Genomic DNA, 19307 nt, shown 5'->3' with positions numbered 1-19307 from the left:
CCAGCAGCAGGCGACAGCACGAGCTTCGAAACTGAGAGCTATTTTCATCTCAAGCCGAAGGAGAGGGTGATCTTTTACTTTGAAGAACATGTTAGGAGTGACGGCCGCACATCTTCACCCGCAACCACAAATCCGAAAATTGGCAGCAGTGGCCAGGCAATGCAGGCATAAGCCCAAGTAGGGTCCGGCGAGTCTATTTTGTGCTCGAAATCGCGGAGAGGGCAAGAGAGGGCAAGAGAGTGCAAGAGGGCGTAGACGAAGTGGGTTGCGAACAGTCTGACGGCGCCTCTTTTCTTGGGCTCTCTCTCACTCACTCTCTCTTCTCTACTTCACCGTCTCGACTCTTGGCAACTATTCTTGTCCCGCTTTGAGTGTTCCTGTCCACGACGCTCGATACCGAGGAATCTACCTTTCTGGCAGCGCCTCTGCTCAAACCATGCCGGTAGACTCGGTGTAATCCCGCCAATCTGGTGTTCAACCTCACCGCCCTTTCTGTAGGTCATCTACACCAGTTACACCGATCATGAAGGCCCTACGCTTGGCTGCGGGTTACACGGCCTTGCTTATCAGTATCGCGGCTTGCTTGCTGCTCGTCCTGGGCACCGACGTATATACCCGCGCCTCTCTACCACAACATGACCAGCAGCTGCAGCAACGCAGTCAGACTCTGGCTCCTCGTGCTGCCCTGACACCCACACCACTACCGTTCAAAGACGCACCACCACCTCAACATGGCAGGCACTGGTTCGATCGCCAAGCCGCTTCCAACTCCTCCTCCAACTCCACGGCAACCTACTCAGAACTCCCCACCGCTGCCATCACCATCGATGGTCAACCGCCGCCCACCACCTCGAGCGATCCTCTGCTTGCCCTCATGCCCGACTTTGCGTTCAGCATGCCTGCTCAGATCGTCGTCGATGGCATCAACATTGCGCTCATCTCGGTGCTCCTCATCCACCTCCTTTTCACCGTTCAGTACCACTTCCCGCTCAGCCGGAAGAACTTTTACCTTCAGATTTCGAGTTCGCTCATGCTCCTTATCAGCTTGAGCGTCACCCTCCACATCATCCTCAAACAACTCGAGGATGAATCCCAGCGTTATCCCTTCATGTTCCCATACATCGGCATCCAACTGCCACCGGGCGACGATTCATGGACAAAGCTGCAGGAAGTGTTCTTCCTCGTCATGCGTGCCATCACCACTGCTCTCATCCACATCACCCACATCCAATTCCTCACGCTTCTCTTCCCCTCTGCGCTCGAGGCTCGTCTCATCCTCTGGATGCTCGGTCCGCTCGCCATCATCAATTCGGGCATGGAATTTACCGGCCTCGCCGACGATAGCGATGCAAAAACAAACGATCTCGGCGATGCCATCCGCAACATCTGCAACAGTACCTTGACGCTCCTCTACACCACCGCTTTGCTCATCTGGGGGCTTCTCGTCAATCGTCGACGTGCTTGGCGCGCAGGCGGCGGCACGGCAGCGTTCGGCGGTGGCTCTGTGGGCCTCGCCCTCATCAACACCGCCATCAGCTTCACCGAGATCAAGTACGATCGCCTCTGGTGGCTTCCCAACGTCTGCTGGACGCTCACCATCTGGCAGAGCTGGCTTGGCTTCTGGTGGTGGGTCAGCAGCGGAATGGGCATCGGCGAGGTCGAGGATCGCCAGGAGCGTCTCGAGCGCAAGCGCAAACGTGAAGAGCGTAAGCGTCGCAAACTCGAGAAGCAAAAGCAGAAACTCGCCATGCTTGAAGCCGCCGAAGTTCAAAATGCCGAGGCCCACAGCTCACAGCACGATTCCAGCTCGATTCCTGGCCTCAGTGGTTTCCTACGCATCAAGGATCGTCTCGTCGGCGAGCCACACGGCTCCGGAACGCTCACTCGCCGTGCCCGTCGTCAGACTGGCGCAGGCAACGAGAGCGACGGCATCAGTGCACCTGCACGTACGGCCGGCGGCGCAGCCATCGACGACATTGAGCTCGATCACATTCGTGTTACCCCGCACGACCAACACAGCGCTGAGCCGCAGCGCGACGACTCTCCACATGGCCCAGCTCTCACGGGCGTTGCGGTGCACAGAGCAGGTGAAAGCGGCGAGCACGACGCTGATTTGGCCGCAGAGCACAGTGGTGCCGATGCCGAGGCCAACAACGACGATGGCAGAACCACTGCCGGAACAGGGTCCGGCTCGAGCGACACGAATCCAACCGCTTCCTCTGCGCCTGGCTGGATGTCGACAGCGGCGCAACGCTTCATGGACCGCCAGCCCAACTTTATCAAGGCTCGCTTCCGTAGGCTGCGCCTGGCGCATATGGCGGCTGCTCGTCGTGCCGCACATCAGCAGTCCGCCCTGCGAGAGCAAGTGCTCAATTCTTCGCGTGTCTCTGGACCCGGTCTGCGTCACATGATGTTCGATCGACCGGACTCGATGCGGACAGGAATGGAGAGCACTCAGGACATGAATGCAATGCCGGAGCTATCCTCGACGCTTGGTCGATCGGCTTCGCTGGGTACCAAGCCCACGCAGGACACCAAGACCATCTCGACAGCGTCTTCTTTCCGCGCTGCTCGTGAGGCTAGAAGCCAGAGCACGGACAGCAGAGAGTTGTCGCAGCAGCGCCGCGGATCCACCCATACGCAAAACTCCACTGCACTAGCCTCGCGCCGCAACGACCGCATCGTTGAAGACGAGGATGATGATAATGATGATGATGATGATGATGACGACGACGATCACAATGACCCTGACCTAGCGGTCCGGCCAGGACCCTCTGTTCAGCGAGACTCGCGTCGGTATGACGCCAGGGCAGAATCTCCTGCTTCCAACCGTGCTGCCATATCATCGAAGTCATCCTTTACCGCAGCAGCGGCAGGTCCCAACGATTCAGCAGCGGCAAGTCCCAGCGACTCGGCCGCTCGATCAAGCGGCTTGCGACCACGTGGCAGCTTGTCCGGAGTTCCTGCCGGCACCAGAGATGAAGACTGGGAAGACTTCGAGGCGTCCACTCCAGCTATCCGCTCCAGCACCGCATTGTCCACTTCGGCTCCTGCTCGTTCCACCTCGCGCAGTAGGAGAAACGACGGCAGTGATGACGAAGATGCCGAAAATTCAAGCTGGTACTGGCGCGGAGGTCTTCGTCAAATGCGTCTGCGCGACCGCACTACCTATGATTGAGTTTGCCGAGATGCCTCACTCTCACTACGTAGCTTTGCTTCATACCCCTGCGCCTGTGACCCTCATCTTTTGTACTTTTAGACGCACACGCCTCTTGGCATCCGAACACCTTTTCTAAAGACCCTTGGGAACTCAGCTTGAACGCCTGTATTTGTCCAAGGCCACGATATGTTGAATAGCTGTGGGCTCGGTGCAAGTGGATGTGCGCTCCATATATGAAGGGATGTCGTGTGCTGTAGAGGCGGCAGGTACTAGACGAGTGTCCGCCAACTGTTAGTCATGCGAGCCTCCACTGCGCGTGCACGGTGCAGTCACGCTGCGCAGTTGAAATTTTTCCAACTTCAGAAAGCGGCTCAGTTTCTTCTAAACTTGATACGTTCCCACCATCACCTCCTCCTTTCTTTCGACCACGACCATACTTCAAGCAACAAACGGGCAAGTGGCTTGAGTCAGAGTCGCAGCTACATCACTCCTATCCTCAACACTCCTTCTTTGCTCACAAGTGGATACGGACGAGCAAACCTTCGTACCAGCTACCCGCCAGCAGATGAAAAGGTCGCGGTCGCCTTCGACTTCTGAGCACGAACCAGCCTCCACTTCACGGCCAAAGGACGATCTCACTCATCCAGCACAGCCCGACATGGCTTGTCCACATCTCAGCGCCGCATTCATGGCTTTGGCGCCACCTCGACCTTCTCAGCATGTACACAAGGAGGAGTGTACTCTCTGTTTTGATGATCAGGACGGGACCAACGGCATCGATGTCTGCTTGCTCTGCTTCAACGGCGCATGCACTGGCAACGGTGATCGAGAGCACTCGCGCCTTCATTTCGAAAAGACACAGCATGCCCTCGTCGTAAACATCCGTCGCACACGCCGTCCGCCTCGTCCCGCAGAGTTAGGTGCACCCTCCGTGCCAAAGAAGCTCGCCATTGCTGCCGAGTCAGATGCCGATAAGTACGACTATCACACTGTTCCTAAATGCCTCGCTTGTGATCCGCGCGGGTCCGGAAAGGAGCTTCCCGTCACGGATAAGCTGGATGAGGTCATTCGTGGCGTCATGACCGCCATGTCTTCGGCTCAGCAGAGCGAGGTCAAAGCTTGGGAAGAAGAGATTGTCCCCTGTCAGCATACACGAGAGCTGGTGCAGCCCGGAGCACCCATCAAGCTCGAGCCTTCGGGTCTTGCTTCCTGTGGCAAGTGCGACCTCACCTCCAACCTCTGGCTCTGTCTCACTTGCGGTCATCTTGGGTGTGGTCGTGCTCAGTTTGGCGGTGTAGGCGGCAACAGCCACGGTTTGACTCATTTCGAGGAGACCGGCCATCCTGTGTCAGTCAAGCAAGGCACCATCACAGCTGAGGGCAGCGCCGACATCTACTGCTATGCTTGCAACGACGCTCGCATCGATCCCAACCTTGCGCAGCATCTGTCTCATTTTGGCATCAACGTCATGGATCTCTCCAAGACCGAAAAGAGCATGACCGAGCTGCAGATCGAGCACAACCTCAAGTTCGACTTTAATATGACTGGCGAAGACGGCAGGACGCTTGAGCCTGTCTTTGGTCCGGGCCTTACGGGCCTGCGCAATCTCGGCAACAGCTGCTATATGGCTTCGGTGCTGCAGAGTCTATTTTCGCTGCCTGCTTTCCAAAGGAGGTACGGCGACGCCTACCGCCCGCACACGCTCGCATGCGCCAACCAGCCGGCCTCGTGCTTCGAATGCCAGATCACCAAGATCGCCGACGGCCTCTTGTCCGGCCGTTATTCGCATCCACGCGAACCGGAAGTGGGGAATGACTCTGTGTGGACTCCTGGAGCTGCGAGCGAGGAAGAGCAGCAGCAGCAGCAGCAGCAACCACTTTTTCAAAAGGGGATCCGTCCCAACATGTTGAAGGCTTTGGTTGGTAAGGGCCATGAAGAGTTCTCGACCATGCGCCAGCAAGACGCCGACGAATTCTTCAAGTATCTTGTGGGAATTGTCCAGAAGGAGAACCGCAAGGTGGCATCGGCCGATTCTTCCCTCACCGAAGACCCGACCAACGTGTTCGGCTTCGGATTGGAGCAGAGGCTCGAGTGCAACTCGTGTCACAAGGTACGCTACAGCATCGAGCGGCAGGATGCGGGCCTCAGTCTCCCTGTGCCTATCCGCCAAAAAGCTGTCAACAGCGAGGCGTCAGTCGGAAAGCAACCAGCAGAAAGCGTTCACGCTGCCAATTCGGCTTCCACTTCTGCAGCTGCATCAGCGAGCAACAGCAATAGCAATACTGCCGCAGAGTACGAGCCGGTGAGCTTGGTCGAGTGCTTCGACATCTTCACTGCACCCGAGGAGCTCGAATACAACTGTCCCTCGTGCCGCACGAAAGTGACGGCCACCAAAAGGACTTTGTTCACCACGTTCCCGCAAGTGCTTGCGCTGCAAGTACGACGTTTCCAGTTGCTCAACTGGGTGCCGCAGAAAGTGCCCGTTCCGATCATCATCCCTATCGATGCAACGCTTAACCTCGATTGCTACCTCGGCTGCGGCAAACAGCCGCATGAAGAGGAGCTGCCTGAGGATGAAGATGCTTCCGCTGCTGCTGGTGCGGCGGGCGGCGGTGAACCTGAATGGGATGCCGGCGTCATGTCACAATTGACCAGCATGGGTTTCCCAGAGATCAGGTGCAAGAAGGCTATGCTGGCAACAGGAATGGGCGATGCGGAGAGCGCGATGAACTGGTTGTTCGCTCACATGGAGGATGCGGATATCGATGATCCTATCAACTTTTCCGCCGCCGTCGGTGCCTCGGCTTCCACTGCAGGAGCAGCTGCTGGCGCGGGTGCAGGGCCGGACACAACGATGCTGGAAGAAATGGGCTTCACCTCCGCCCAAGCACGAAAGGCGCTGCGCCTTAACTCGAACAACCCCGAGCTCGCTGTCGCTTGGCTCTTTGAAAACCCGGACGACGTTGGGGAGGAGGCGTCTGAACCCAGTTTGACGGCCACTGAGGCAGCGGGGGCGGGAGAGAGCTCGGCAGAGTCGGGCATCATTCCGGGCTCGAGCGATCTGCCGGCGCGATATGCGGCCAAGAGCTTCATCAGCCACAAGGGCCCCAGCGTGCACAGTGGGCACTACGTGGCGCATGTCAAGCAGGGCGACGAGTGGATCTTTTTCAACGATGAAAAGGTGGTTAGGGCTCCGCTGACCTCGACTGCGAAGGAGGGTGGGGAGGATGTAGGGGTGAAAGGGCTGAGTGCTCAGGCGTACGTGTACTTTTTCGAGCGCATATGAGCGCGCCCATGCTTAACCGGGGTCTTCGTTCACAACGCAATGTCATTCACCCTCTTCAATGCAGCATCACACAACAAGACTGTGCACACACAAAGAAGCAGGATGTGTTCGCAGAGAGAGTGTGTGTATTGTCGCTGCAGAAGAGCCTAACGCTATTGATTGCATCTGGTCTCTACCCCAACACCTTCCTCAGCGCATCTTTGCGTTCCGGCACGCTGATTGAGGTGACAGGACACTTGGCGTGCTGCTCGACGTACTCGAACGCGCACGTGTAGCAGAAGACGTACCCGCTCGGGAGCACGGCGGGGTTGTTGATCGGCAGTGCGCCGCACAGCGGACACGAGTTGTGGATCAGTTTCCTCGGGCCGTTTTTGTCCGCGAAGAGAGTGGGTTTGACGTCTGGGGCTTGGGCTGAGTCGTCGGTGAGCTTGTGGAGGAGTGTGCTGGAGAGGGCGAAGATGTGCGGGAGCTTGTAGTGCGGGAGTGTGGTGGCGAGGGCTGGGGGGATGGAGGGCGAGAAGAGGCCGTTGGAAAAGTCGGGGAGGAGCGGGGCGGGGGGGTCGAGGGTGGCAGAGGATTCTTCTTGAGAGGCAGAGGCGTTGGACGAGGAGGACGGGTTGGAGCGACGACGACGCGGATTGTCGGCGCCATACCACCATTCCAAGAATTTGAAGAAGAAGATGCTCGCTGGCAGACCGTACTTGAGCCCTTCGAACACCATCCCCGGTGCGAGCCTCAGCACCACCGCGAGGAACTTTGCTGGTTGGCGCACCAGGCTCGGCATTTTCCTCGGTAGAAGTGGCTTGCGCGGTCCGTCGTTCGGCCCCACGCGCCGCACGTCGATGCGCATAGCACTGAACCACGGCCGCCAGTACGGAGTCTTGTCGAACAGGTACCGCACATTGTATGTCAGCAACCACAGCTGGTACAACGTCTTCAAGTACGGATAGCTCGTCTTAAACGCCTCCATCGCCCACCGCCTCGCTTTTTGCTGGATCGACACCGATGCCGAGTCGTCGCTAAACCTCCCTGCCCCTGCCCCCGCCGAAGGATCCTCGTCAAACAGATTCGCGCTGTTGGTCAGCCCGCCACCGTTCCTCTCCCACACATCCTCGAGCTTCGCCCCCACATACGGCAGGGCTACCAAGAAAAGCAGACTTAGCCGGATCTCCTTCTTGCCGAGCCTCTCGCTGCGCGCCATGCTCAACGACGTCGCTGCGCCCGCGGATCGGCTCAGGCCGGGCCGCTTTCGCCGCCGCAAGCCGTAGAAGTTCTCCGCGAACGAGCTGCCCCATACCCGCAGGTAGTGCGTCTCGATCCCGGCCATGAATAAGGCGTATACCTCGTCAAACGAGTTCACTACGCGTAGCAGGTAGCGCGGGTTGCGTTGCGCGAGGACGGCGAGCACATAGCGGACGGCCGGCTTGATGAGCTCTTGCAGCTGCGACTGCGCCGCTAGCTCGAAGAAGGACGGGTGGAATGGGTCCGCTGAGGACGGCTGAGAGGATGTTGGATCTACTGAGGTTAGCACATCCATATTTGCGAGTGTTCTTGCGCTGTTTGCGAGGTGGATGTAGTGCACGGATATTGGCTACCAACCACAGATATGGATGATTGATTTTGAAGTAGTTCGTGCGGCGCTGCCAGGACGGCGACCCACAAATGAATGAGAATCGTACGGTTAATTGCTCCAACAATCCTGAGAGCTGCCAGCAGGTGTGGAAGGTGATGGATGTATACAGCCCGGTCGAGCAGCGGAAGGTGAAGGTATGAGAGAGGAAGAGAGACGAGTAAAACTGGACGTGAAAGGGTTAACTGCATCATCGCTCCTTCTCTCCACACACAATGAATCCCGGATGTCGCGCTTCCCTCAATTGCCGGCGCCCTAACCCCGCCATTTCGCATCACAATCTAACAATCTTCAATCAAGCGCTCCCATCAGTCTTTCCATTCATCTCCCTTTCACACAAGACACAAACCAAACCTGCCTGACATCGCGTACAAAGCCATGGAATTGAAACAAGGTGACGGTGACAAGAGAAAGGCAAGACTGCAGAAAACCATTAAGATCGACAAATGAGCCCAGATCGGATACGAGTTGAGTTCGGAAGAGGATACAATGCGGAAGAGATGCAAGTCAAAATACTGAAAGCCCAAAAGTGAGCAGCAAGCGAGCAGCTCAATGGTGCTGATCACCCATGCTGCGACGGAACGGATTGTTGGGGTTGATGATACGGCTTCTTGGCACTGCTGCTGATGCTGCAAATTCAGACGATCCCGGGCTACCTGGTGCGCTCGAGTATCTGCTAACGTGAGAGGTGGTGGTCGAGAATGCAGTGGCATGCTTGGCGGTCGCAGCACTCGACTCTGCCGGAGGCGAAGGATAGCCGTGCTGCGTGCTGATGCTCGGGTCATGCTGTTGTGGAAGAGCCGAGCCAAGACCTGCTACCGGTTGCGGTACAGGAACAGGCTCAGGTGCGGGAATCGAGCGCGAAGAGCGTGTCGTTTCGGTGAATTCGACCGGCGTGGAAGACGAAATTCCATCGGGCGACGAAGCAGACGCGGACGAAGCGGGTGGCGAAGGACCTCCGTCGATCAGTTCGCGGAGCTCGTCCATGGTTTTTTGCGACAGTCCCAGCGAGGCTGGATCTACCATACTGACCGGCAGTCGCGGAGCTGATGTTCCAGGCGCAACAGGCGAAGCAGCACCAGTGAAGGGCGGTCTAACCATATTGCTACTGTGCGACGCTTCCGCCTCCTCCAAGACCGACTGTGCAGTTCCATTCGCCGATCCAGTCGCTGCGCTACTCCCCGTAGAAGGCTCATTCGAATGCGAGAGTCGCGATGAGCTTGCTGCTGCTGCGGATGGTTCCGGCGAAGGCCTAGACGATCCCTGAGCTGGTGCGCCCGCCGCAACAGCAGCGGCCTTCTTCTTCTTTTCCTCCTCAGCCTGCTTGCGCTGCTGCTCTTCGTGCTCGAGCAAGCTCAGACGCATGGCCTCCATCACCATGGCCTCCTCCATGTCTTCGCCGGCGCCCATCCGCATTAGTCGAGCTAGCTCGGGAACGCCGTCGTTGCCTCCACGGCTCGGGCGGCTGCTGCGCCTTCGAGAGGTGGTGACCGAGCCGGCGCCTGGCCAGTTTTGGCCGTCATTCAAGATGATACTGCCACCGGGTCCGTTGAGATTGATCCTGCCGCTCTCGGCAGCTGCAGCCAAATCGGCGCCCATGCGAGAGGAAGAAATACCAATGGGAATGAGACGATCGCCCACTTGTCGCATGATGACTCGTCGGTTGGCCCTGCGAGCCACGGCGGCCTCGGCTTGCGCCAGCTTAAAGTGCCAGTCCGGTCGCACCTGGTCTACGGTGATGACGCTCGGATCATCAGCAGGCAGGATCCTTTTCTTTCCAGCTCCCGAGACACCTGCGCCACCGGTTCCGATGGCCATTTCGGCAAAGTTGGCAGCGTCGGTAGCATCGTTGGGACTATTGCTTCCGCTGCCGCTGCTGCTCGAACGTCGGCCGTTCTCCAGCGCTTCGGGAGGAAGGTAGGTCACGCCGAAATCGGGCTCGACGCAAAAAGGGCAAGCTCGTGGCTCGGAAGAAGGCGGATTGTGCGAGTTTGGGTCGGCACGCTGCATCTGTACAAAGCATTCGGTGCAGATCGGTTGGCGGCAGCAGCGCGAAAAGTTGAGAGGTGTGGGGTAATTGAGGAAGCAGATGGGACATTCGCTGTTGAATCTGCTGTCGGCGAGTTCCTCGTCGTCGTCAGTGCCCTTGCAAAAGGGGGCGAGTCGACGGTCGACAATATTCTGGCGCACAAAATGCTGGTCGTAGTCCTGCGGACCAGTGTAGACGCCGTGGGGGACAAGTCCACCCTCATCGACTTTGACCGAATCGGCGAGATGAGCTGGCAGAGGCGGCGGGGATGGAGGGCGCAGGTTGGACGACGACAGCGAGGCGACCAGGGCCGCAGATGTAGAGGGCGACATGCCTCGCGATGATGCGCGTGCATGGCCAGAATGCTGGCCCGGCACCCCAAACGCGCCAGCCTCTTTGGTCTGTTGCTGGCCCATGGTGGCACAGGTGTATAGACGACGAGCTGCTGTTCTTGGCGTAATGGTCGTGCGACGCCGAATCACTTAGCGTCGTCTGGGCAGTGCTGTTCGGACCATTCGATTTGTTGACAGAATAGATGGTCCCCAACACTTCTTGATGCGCAGCACGATGGACGCCGGAGCAAAAAGTCGATGTCAAGTTTGCTGGCTGTGGAGCGGAAACGTATGCGCCCTGAACTCGATCGTCCCGGTGCTCGGGCGTCAGCGTCGATATTTCGGAGCCTGCGTTTGGCTAAGAGCGTTTTGACTAGCTACGGTGCCTTGACGGAGGCCTACTTGTGCTTTGGATCGTGATGTTCTTTCAATGGTGCTGCCATTCAAGGGTCGTTAGTTGCAGTTGCGAAATCGATGTCGCTGCTTCGTAGTTGTGGTGGCGCTGATGAGCTGTTGAGGATTGTGATGCGAGTGTGGGTGGTGGGGAAAGGATGAGGATGGAAACGGGAGGAAGACACGAAGACCAGGATAGACAGGAGCGGAGAAGCAATGATGGAAAAGGAGTCAGTCAGACGCTCAGTCAGTCGCGAAGTGCTTGCACAATCTAAGAGAGAGAGAGCGATTCAAGTGGAGAGCGAGGCGCCAGACAGGTGAGCTGAAAGTCGTCGGCTCGCCCGCGCAGGCTTTGCGGGCAAAAATAATCCGAAAACGATTCTGTTGTTACATGACTGAGCTGCAGCCGGCGCACCTTCCCCGTAAGCTTTCGAGTCTGCCGCGAATTTGGACGCACCATCGGCATTCAAACCTGTCGCTGCGTGGATATGCGCCTATGTTTCGTTCGATACGAACCACACTTGACGTGCAGCCGCGGCCCGCAACTTCTCAACCGAACAAGTCAGCCAGCTTGACAGTATGCAAGCAGATTTAGCACGAAAATTGCCTCTCGAAGCGAACGCTCGGTCAGTCAGCTCTGCTCTCTGACAACCATAGACCAACAACCCACGCGCATCCGCGTGTGCTGAAGCGGGTTGGCCCGCTGTCGCATGGCATTGTGTAGGACAGTGTGTGAAAGGTCAACACAGAGGGGGACGAAGTGGGCAGATCGGGATGAGGGGGCAGTGCCCCCGCTCACACGACATTCTTCGAGTTCATTTGACACATTCCATCCCATTTTGCTTTGGGCCATTGAACGAGAAGCATTTAGCCTGGGCAACCTTTCGCTTTATCTATGTGTGGCTGCATCATTCGTTGGAAATTGGCCGAAGTTCGGTTTCGAAGATCGTTGTTTGCTGATGCGCTCGCTGATGTTGATCTTTGTACATTTTGGCATGCCGATCGACACCGCCACTATGTCCTTTTTGCTCGCAGCGCGATCAACAAAATTTCGGTGCATTGTGCCTCGAAAAAGCACGCGATGTGCGCGCTTCTGTATCAAGGGTCCTACCAGGTGAGAGCGATGCTGTCATGCTGCACGAAATCTTGATCAAAAGGGTATTGAAACCCGTTTCTCCGCTTCTCCTAACGTCGAAGCAGTCAATCAGAGAGGTGACTTCGACAACCGCTGCTGCTGCCACTCAATCGCTCATTCGTCTGGCTTTGCCATCCCGACGAGCGCGGAGAGAGCGAATCACCACTGACTGACTGACCGGGACTGGTTGTCGGTCCCACCTTCTGAACACCGGAAGCGGAATGAACTTGTCACCGCGATTACGCACTCAGCTGCAACCGGATCCGTTGTCCCGTAAGCTTTCCCATCCAGGACCCTGAACGGCAAGCTAGCCGATAGCTCCGCGGGCTGCTCCTAGAAACGTGCCCACTCAGCAAACACGAGCCACGCCTTTGTTCGCCGTCCTCTGCCGAGATAGTACATGGCTTCCATTGCACCAAGTGGCCCCCTTTACAATACTGTGATGGTCCCATGCTCTGGTTCGGCTTTTCCAGCTCCACGCATGAGCAAGTGGGATCGACCTGCATGTCGCAACGGTCTCACCCATCTGTCGGCTCTGGCGTGTGGGTGCTGCACCCGGCTTCAGGCACGCTCAACGTGTGGTCTTGGCATACAGCACAGGACAGCAAGCAACTGACGCGGTTATGCAGTAGAACGTCGTTCTAGATTCAGGTCCCGGCGAGGAGAGCGGCGCAAAGCAGTTTGCGCCTTCACACGCCCTGAATCTCTTCGCAGGGCGCAGTGACGGGGCCACATGGCATCGAAGGCCGTTCAGAGCACTGACGGCGCCTTCCTTCCTTCCTTCCTTTCTTCCTTTCTTCCTTTCTTCCTTCCTTTCTTCCTTCCTTCCTATCTTTCTTTCCTTGCAACCTGGAGTCAAGCGACGGGAGACATCACAAGGCAGCTTGCAGCGAATCGCTTACTCAGGCGACTGGATGTCCGACGGACCACAGCTTGTAGCAGCTGCTGGACAGTCGGGCTGATGGGCAGCGTCGCTGTCAACCAAGCTTACTCGCAGTCGAGACCCCGAAGTGAATGAACCAAAGACCGACCTCGAGACGAGACCACAGAGACCCTCCTTTGTAGAACCCAACAGCCTAAGACCCTTATCTGAGTCCATGGAGAGCCGTAGAATTCCACTGCAGTTCAAAAATCTGTCTGTGCTCGTTCTTAGGAAGCCAAACCTGAATTTTGTACTCCAGAGCTGAATCGAGCTGGAGAGAAGCTTGTATTTGCGAATACAATTTCGTAGCTGTGAGAAGTTGCAACTCGATAACCTGTGCAGAATTGATGTTTCAACTTTTTGTATTGAAGTGCTTGTCAAGATGAATCGCTGCATTGTTAAGGGGTGAGGCTGCGCTTGAGGCCAAGGGCGCGGGGTTCGAGAGGTCAAAATTGAATACCTTCGCCGTTGCCTGCCGCCTGGCTGCTTTGCTTTGCTTTGCTTCGAAAATGCGCGAATTCAAAATTGCTTGTCTGTGTGTGTATGTGTGGCAGAGCGCGCGCCCAGCCCGTCTGCTCGCGCTGGTCACTGCGTGCATTCAGCGGCTGCTTTGGGGGGGCAAAGGCGGCGAGGTCAGCGAGGGCGCCGAGTGGGCGAGCGGGCGAGCGGGCAGAGCGATACTGACAAGGCCTCCTCCTCCATCTCAACTCAGTTCAATTCGGCCTCAACTCGACAGTCCGGCTCCTCTGCTTCCCATCCTTCTTCACTTCATACCGAAACGACATACCCTGTTACATCGGCCTCTTCGGTTCTTCATCCTATCGTGCTTCTTCGTCCTCTCCACCATCTATCGCGGCTATCGTAGCTCTTCTCGCACAACTCTGTTTGGCTCTCTTGCTCAACTCGACCTCGAATCGGCAGCATCGCATCAGACATAAAAGCAAGTGTGCACTCCAACGCACCTCACCATCCGTTTTCCGGTTTATCATTGCTGCTCTCGCCCGTCCAAGACTGGACTATTCCCGCCGTGCTTGACCTTCGAGACCGTTGCAACCCCCGTCGAAAGGTATCCCAAAGCAGCCTTTTGAAGTCGCCATCTGCTCCGCTCTACCATCAAAAAAACCCTTACTATAGCCTCAGAATGTAAGTGTTCTCATTTCAAGCTTCGCACCTTGAGGCAACCATCTCGACAACATGCAGTCAAGCCAGCGTGCCTAGTGCGATACTGGGCGAAATGATACGATTCGCAGGCGAGGCCGCGTCCAAGGAGAGAGGCATAGTCGTTTCAGCGACCGCGAGTAAATGGCACTTGCAGCAGAGCAAGATGGGTCTTGTGTCGCCAGCACTTGTGGACCTGCCCCACTACGCTAGTGCGAATTCGCATTCAGCCGCAGAGCGTCAAGCTATTCACAGAGCTACGAACGCCGAACGTGCAAGGTTCTGACCTCGCTATCTCTCTTCCTTTTCATCATCTTTTTGCAATCGGTGGCTTGGAAATTTTCGCCGCTCTCTACCACCATCGCCTCCGATTCCTACTTGCCGGACCAGCAGAACGCCGATATGCAGACCATCAAGTGCGTCGTTGTCGGAGACGGTGCGGTCGGAAAGACCTGCCTGTTGATCTCGTACACCACCAACAAGTTCCCATCGGAGTACGTTCCCACCGTATTTGACAACTATGCTGTCACCGTCATGATCGGCGAGGACCCATACACGCTCGGATTGTTCGACACCGCCGGTCAGGAGGACTACGACCGTCTGCGACCGCTCTCATACCCACAGACCGATGTGTTCCTTGTCTGCTTTTCGGTCACCTCGCCAGCCTCATTCGAAAACGTCAAGGAAAAATGGTTCCCCGAGGTGCACCACCACTGCCCCGGTGTGCCGTGTCTCATCGTGGGAACGCAGGTAGATCTGCGCGACGACCACGCCGTGATCGAGAAGCTGGCGCGTTCAAAGCAGCGTCCCGTGCCGTTCGAGGGCGGAGAGCGATTGGCGAGAGAGCTGGGTGCGGTCAAGTACGTCGAGTGCTCGGCGCTTACGCAGAAGGGACTGAAAAACGTGTTTGACGAGGCTATCGTGGCTGCCTTGGAACCACCTGTGATCCGCAAGAAGTCCAAGTGCGCCATTCTCTAGACTCAACACCCTCGTTCCGTCCTTTCCGGAGTCCTTTCCCACCCTCGCCATCATCTTCGCAGCGGTACATTCATTCGCAGAACTTTGGATGCCATGGTGGGCAGTCGATGATTGTCGAGCTCGGATCGCAACGCGACATGCATCTTGCAAGCATTCAAGTAGGACGAGGCCCTTCTAGGCTCAATAACGAACAGTTGTCATCGGTTTTCCCGGCAGCATACCTTGCAATGGCTCTTGACCCTTCACGCTCTCAGGCGCTCTCCACAGGGCAGAGGTTCGAGCTGGAGCAGAAGTCCGATGGCTTGCCGTTAGTGCCTGTCTCCCTTGCTCCACCGTTCCAACATCTTTTGCGTCTCTGTGCCCTCTCTTGTGTCTCGCCCCTCTCCGTCTCTTGTGTCTGCGCTTCACGATGTACGAACTCTCATGCAATCCGCCACAATGCTTTCTACTACATGATGATGCTGGCTCCTCGACGTCGCTTTCTTGCCGAAAGACTTACTTGCATGCTGCACTTGCAACTGGAGCACGTTTGAGCTCGGATGGTGGTGAGTGAGAAGGCGAGGTTCGAAAAGCTTATTCAAAGTTGCCTCTTCAATGACCTTTGCTTTCAGAGGCGTCCGTTCATGACATTCAAACGCAGGCCTTCCCTACCGTTCCGTTGCGCCATGAGAGAACCATCGTGGCGAGCGACGTGATCCTTTCTTCGCTAAGCTATGACTTGAGGTGATTTGACCGGTGAATTTCGTGGCGACCTTTTCGGTCGATCAAATGCGGAAGGATCACACTTCTGAAAACCCCCTATCTGGCTCTAAGTCTATCCGCTTTAGAGCGTCTGCAGGGTGCAGATTTCGCGCACGTCCCTCGCAGACGCTAAAAAGCGGGTCGGTGACATCCGACAGTCTATAAGTTACTTTCAGTGATCACCGCCCTCAACCTCTGCCTCCGCTGTCCACCGGAGTGTCTGAGCAGTGATCGGACTGACGAGGACTCAGCTTTGTTTCAATCACCATCATCTCGCAACGCACCTTTGTCGAACTGACGGCGCTCGAGCACAATTGTCTTCGTTATGAAGCTTGCATCTTCTATCGCGCCGCCCTGGCTGGCACTTGGGCTAAGCTTGTCTGCTCTCAGCTTTGTAACGAATGCTGTGCCGACCAACAGCGTCTCGCAATCTCCAGCTGGAGTTCCCTCCCACTACATCAGCGCCGAGCGTCTGACTCACTCGACCCCTCGACGTATGGATGGATTCCAGCGCATGCTCGAGCGTAGGTACAAAAATCAGCAACAACGTTCTGCGGGTTTCAACCCGCAGCAAAGTCTAGAAAGCGGTAGCGATGCCTTTCTTGGCCAAGCCTGGTCTGCCGTCCGTAACAGGCTCCCTTCGCAGCCGGGCATCGGCTCGTTCCTGGCACAGTACGTAGAGTTCATCACTGCCGACGCCATTCCCGCCTTCAAGAGCAGCAAGCACAACATCACGGAACCCGCGTACTACAGGCAGCCTCTGGATCATTTCAACAACACCACGCAGGCTCAATTCGATCAGCGCTTCTTCTACTCGACCCGCCACTACAAGCCTACTTCGGCTCGAAAGGGCGGCGAGGCCGTGCCCATCTACATCCTCGACAGCGGCGAGGCCGACGCCACAGCTCGCATCCCATTCCTCGATACGGGCATCCTGGACATCCTCTCAGAAGCTACTGGAGGTATCGGCATCGTGCTCGAACACCGCTACTACGGTACGTCGCTGCCCAATCGCTCCGACTTAGGGCCAGGCAGTGCTTGGGGGGTCGACCAGCTCCGATGGCTGACCAACAAGCAGGCGCTTGAAGACTCGGCAGACTTCATCCGACATCTCAATATTCCCGGAACGGACAACACCGAGAAGCGCAAGATTATCTATTATGGCGGCAGCTATCCAGGTGCGCGTTCGGCCCACATGCGCTTGCTCTATCCCGAGCTTGTCCATGGAGCTATTGCTTCGAGTGCCGTCGTTGCCGCCGTCGACGAGTTCCCCGAGTACTTCTACCCAGTTGCTCGTGGTGCACCTACCAATTGTAGCCAAGTCATCCAGGCGGCTATCGCTGGCATCGACCAGATCATTGCGCCGAACCCACTGACTGGCGGCAATCAGCCTACCCGAGACGCCAACAAGACTCAGCAGCTGCTTGAGCTCTTTGGTCTCGAGGGTCTCACCAACCTCGGCGACCTAGCCAACCTCAACACGTCTCCTCTCGGCGCGTTCCAGAGTCTCAACTGGGATCCCGCCGTCACCTCGACCGAGTTTGACGAGTTCTGCAATGTCTTGACGACCTACGGTGCGGACGGCAAGTATGAGCACGACTCAGTCAGTGCTCGCCTCGAATCGCAGGGCTTGCAAGTGTCCCGAGAGGTTCATGCTTACGCCCAGTACATGCGAACCTACTACGTCCAGCCTTGCACTCAAGGTGAGGACGGCGAGGCGGGCGCCAGTGCGAATGAATGCTTCGGGACTGACTTTGATGCTTTTGCCAACGAGACAAAGCTCAGCGCTGGTCGTGCGTGGACGTTCCAGTACTGCTCAACATGGGGCTACATCATGACGGCGCCACCCGTGCCTCAATATCTGTCTACGCCCGATGGCAAGAGTAAGTACTTTGTCTCTTCGGGTCCCAAGCTCGTCTCGACCCTTCTCGATTATGCGTATGCACACGAGATCTGCGAGAAGGGATTCCCCGCGGGGCAGTATTTCACCATGCCTGACCGTCCGGACATTGACGAAGTCAACAAGTTGGGCAACTTCCACCTCTCCGTCGACAGGCTTGCCTTCATCGATGGACAGTACGACCCCTGGAGACCGGCCACGGTGCACAGCGAAGAGTTCGCCTACGGTGGCGACCGGGCCGACACGATTCAGAGGCCGTTCAAGCTCATCCCGGATTGCTGGCATCATTGCGATGAGAATGGCATCAAAGATGAAAGCAAGACGCCGGAGCGGGTAAGGCTGATCCACGAGCAGGAGGTCGAGTTTGTCAAGGCTTGGTTGAAGGAGGATTGATGGACGCAAGGAAAGTGTCGATGAGCGTGCCTCATCAGGACTCTGAATTGGTTGTTCGGGATACTGCGTGTGAACCATGAACACAGACAATCACTCGAACTGAGAGATGTGCGGATGTGACAAGATTGAATGAAAAAGTACATTGAAAGCTGAGCGCGAGACAGAGTTGACATCAAGAGATAGTTGCGCTGCCTAGGATCTTCTCCTCTTAGCAGGGGCCTTTTGTTCTTCCTCCTCCTCGTCCTCCTCCTCCTCATCGTCATCCTCGTCTTCGTCGTCCTCATTGCTGTACATGGTCATATCGTCCATTTCCAACTCTTCGTCATCATCCTCGTCACCCGAGACGCCCTCCATATCCTCATCATGCTCATCGTCATCATCGCTAGCTGTGGGGTCCAGATGCTTCTTGAGACCCTTCATCTTTCTGGTCTGCATACCGCTGAGATCCTGCTTGCCCACGTGGATTCGGCCCACAGTATCGCCCATGTCGTCCGTCTCGATGTTCTTCTTGGCGCCGTCCTTGCCCTGTCTGTTCTTCTCGGCTTGCGTCTTGGGTCTGCGCAGCGCCTGGTTGAGCATGTCGATGCTGGCGGGGCGGCGTCTTCGGAGCTGGAAGTCGAACGAGGGTCCGCACTCTTGCAGCTCGACACGGGGAATCTTGGAGCCGCTGGCGAGGAGCTGGACTGTGTAGACGCGGAAGTGGATGAGCGTGTTGGGCGGTGAAGTGACGATGCTGGAGGTGGAGTTGGTCATGACTGTGCCGTTGGGAGTGAGGCCTGCGGCTTTGTACAGGTCTGCGAGGGTGTCGCCGCCTTCCGCTGTAGCTGAGGATGAAGTCTTGCCGTTGGACTGGGCTTGATCAGCACTGGGCGCGGCAGTGACACTGATCACATGCTGCAGACCAGACAGGGCGATCTGGTTGGTCTTGAGCTCTTCGCCCCTGTAGAAGTCCAACAGCATGCTCTTGAACTGCTGGTACGCGCCGGTCGGATCGTGCTCCGTGCCGTCCGCGCCGGCCAACATGCTCGTCGTCGCATCTACAGGCGTCGTAAACTGCGGCCCATTGAAATGGAACAAAGGCCTCATGCCCACACCAGGCCTCGCGACCCCCTTGAAATCGCTCATGCTCTTGGCCTCCACCACACCCATCTCGACCATGTCCAGCACCTGCCCATCAAACATGCGGATCCATGTCAGGTTGTCCGGTCGCTTCTTCTGCGAATTACCAAACATGAAGAGCGAAGCATCGT

The 19307-nt window shown here is 56.9% G+C and overlaps 7 protein-coding genes across 7 annotated transcripts; 4 read left to right on the top strand and 3 right to left on the bottom strand.

Annotated features, from left to right (window-relative positions):
* Window positions 1–523: 523 nt before the first annotated feature.
* On the top strand, window positions 524–3178 carry EX895_000528 (uncharacterized protein; the record flags this gene model as incomplete). The annotated part of the gene is made up of 1 exon (XM_029881129.1): window positions 524–3178. One exon carries the CDS (start codon window positions 524–526, stop codon window positions 3176–3178), a length of 2655 nt encoding a protein of 884 aa, XP_029742515.1.
* Window positions 3179–3725: 547 nt separating this feature from the next.
* On the top strand, window positions 3726–6446 carry EX895_000527 (uncharacterized protein; the record flags this gene model as incomplete). Its single annotated transcript, XM_029881128.1, has 1 exon — window positions 3726–6446. The coding sequence occupies one exon, from the start codon at window positions 3726–3728 to the stop codon at window positions 6444–6446; it is 2721 nt and encodes a 906-aa protein (XP_029742514.1).
* A 172-nt stretch (window positions 6447–6618) lies between these two features.
* Window positions 6619–7983, bottom strand: EX895_000526 (uncharacterized protein; the record flags this gene model as incomplete). The annotated part of the gene is made up of 1 exon (XM_029881127.1): window positions 6619–7983. The coding sequence occupies one exon, from the start codon at window positions 7981–7983 to the stop codon at window positions 6619–6621; it is 1365 nt and encodes a 454-aa protein (XP_029742513.1).
* Window positions 7984–8625: 642 nt separating this feature from the next.
* On the bottom strand, window positions 8626–10521 carry EX895_000525 (uncharacterized protein; the record flags this gene model as incomplete). Its single annotated transcript, XM_029881126.1, has 1 exon — window positions 8626–10521. One exon carries the CDS (start codon window positions 10519–10521, stop codon window positions 8626–8628), a length of 1896 nt encoding a protein of 631 aa, XP_029742512.1.
* Window positions 10522–14447: 3926 nt separating this feature from the next.
* EX895_000524 (uncharacterized protein) lies at window positions 14448–15023 on the top strand (the record flags this gene model as incomplete). The annotated part of the gene is made up of 1 exon (XM_029881125.1): window positions 14448–15023. One exon carries the CDS (start codon window positions 14448–14450, stop codon window positions 15021–15023), a length of 576 nt encoding a protein of 191 aa, XP_029742511.1.
* Window positions 15024–16089: 1066 nt separating this feature from the next.
* EX895_000523 (uncharacterized protein) lies at window positions 16090–18057 on the top strand (the record flags this gene model as incomplete). The annotated part of the gene is made up of 1 exon (XM_029881124.1): window positions 16090–18057. The coding sequence occupies one exon, from the start codon at window positions 16090–16092 to the stop codon at window positions 18055–18057; it is 1968 nt and encodes a 655-aa protein (XP_029742510.1).
* A 192-nt stretch (window positions 18058–18249) lies between these two features.
* EX895_000522 (uncharacterized protein) lies at window positions 18250–18810 on the bottom strand (the record flags this gene model as incomplete). The annotated part of the gene is made up of 1 exon (XM_029881123.1): window positions 18250–18810. The coding sequence occupies one exon, from the start codon at window positions 18808–18810 to the stop codon at window positions 18250–18252; it is 561 nt and encodes a 186-aa protein (XP_029742509.1).
* Between the last annotated feature and the right edge of the window lie 497 nt (window positions 18811–19307).

This window comes from Sporisorium graminicola, chromosome SGRAM_1 (assembly GCF_005498985.1).
Source record: "Sporisorium graminicola strain CBS 10092 chromosome SGRAM_1, whole genome shotgun sequence".
NCBI lineage: Eukaryota > Fungi > Basidiomycota > Ustilaginomycetes > Ustilaginales > Ustilaginaceae > Sporisorium > Sporisorium graminicola.
This window is presented reverse-complemented; position numbering and strand designations above follow the sequence as displayed.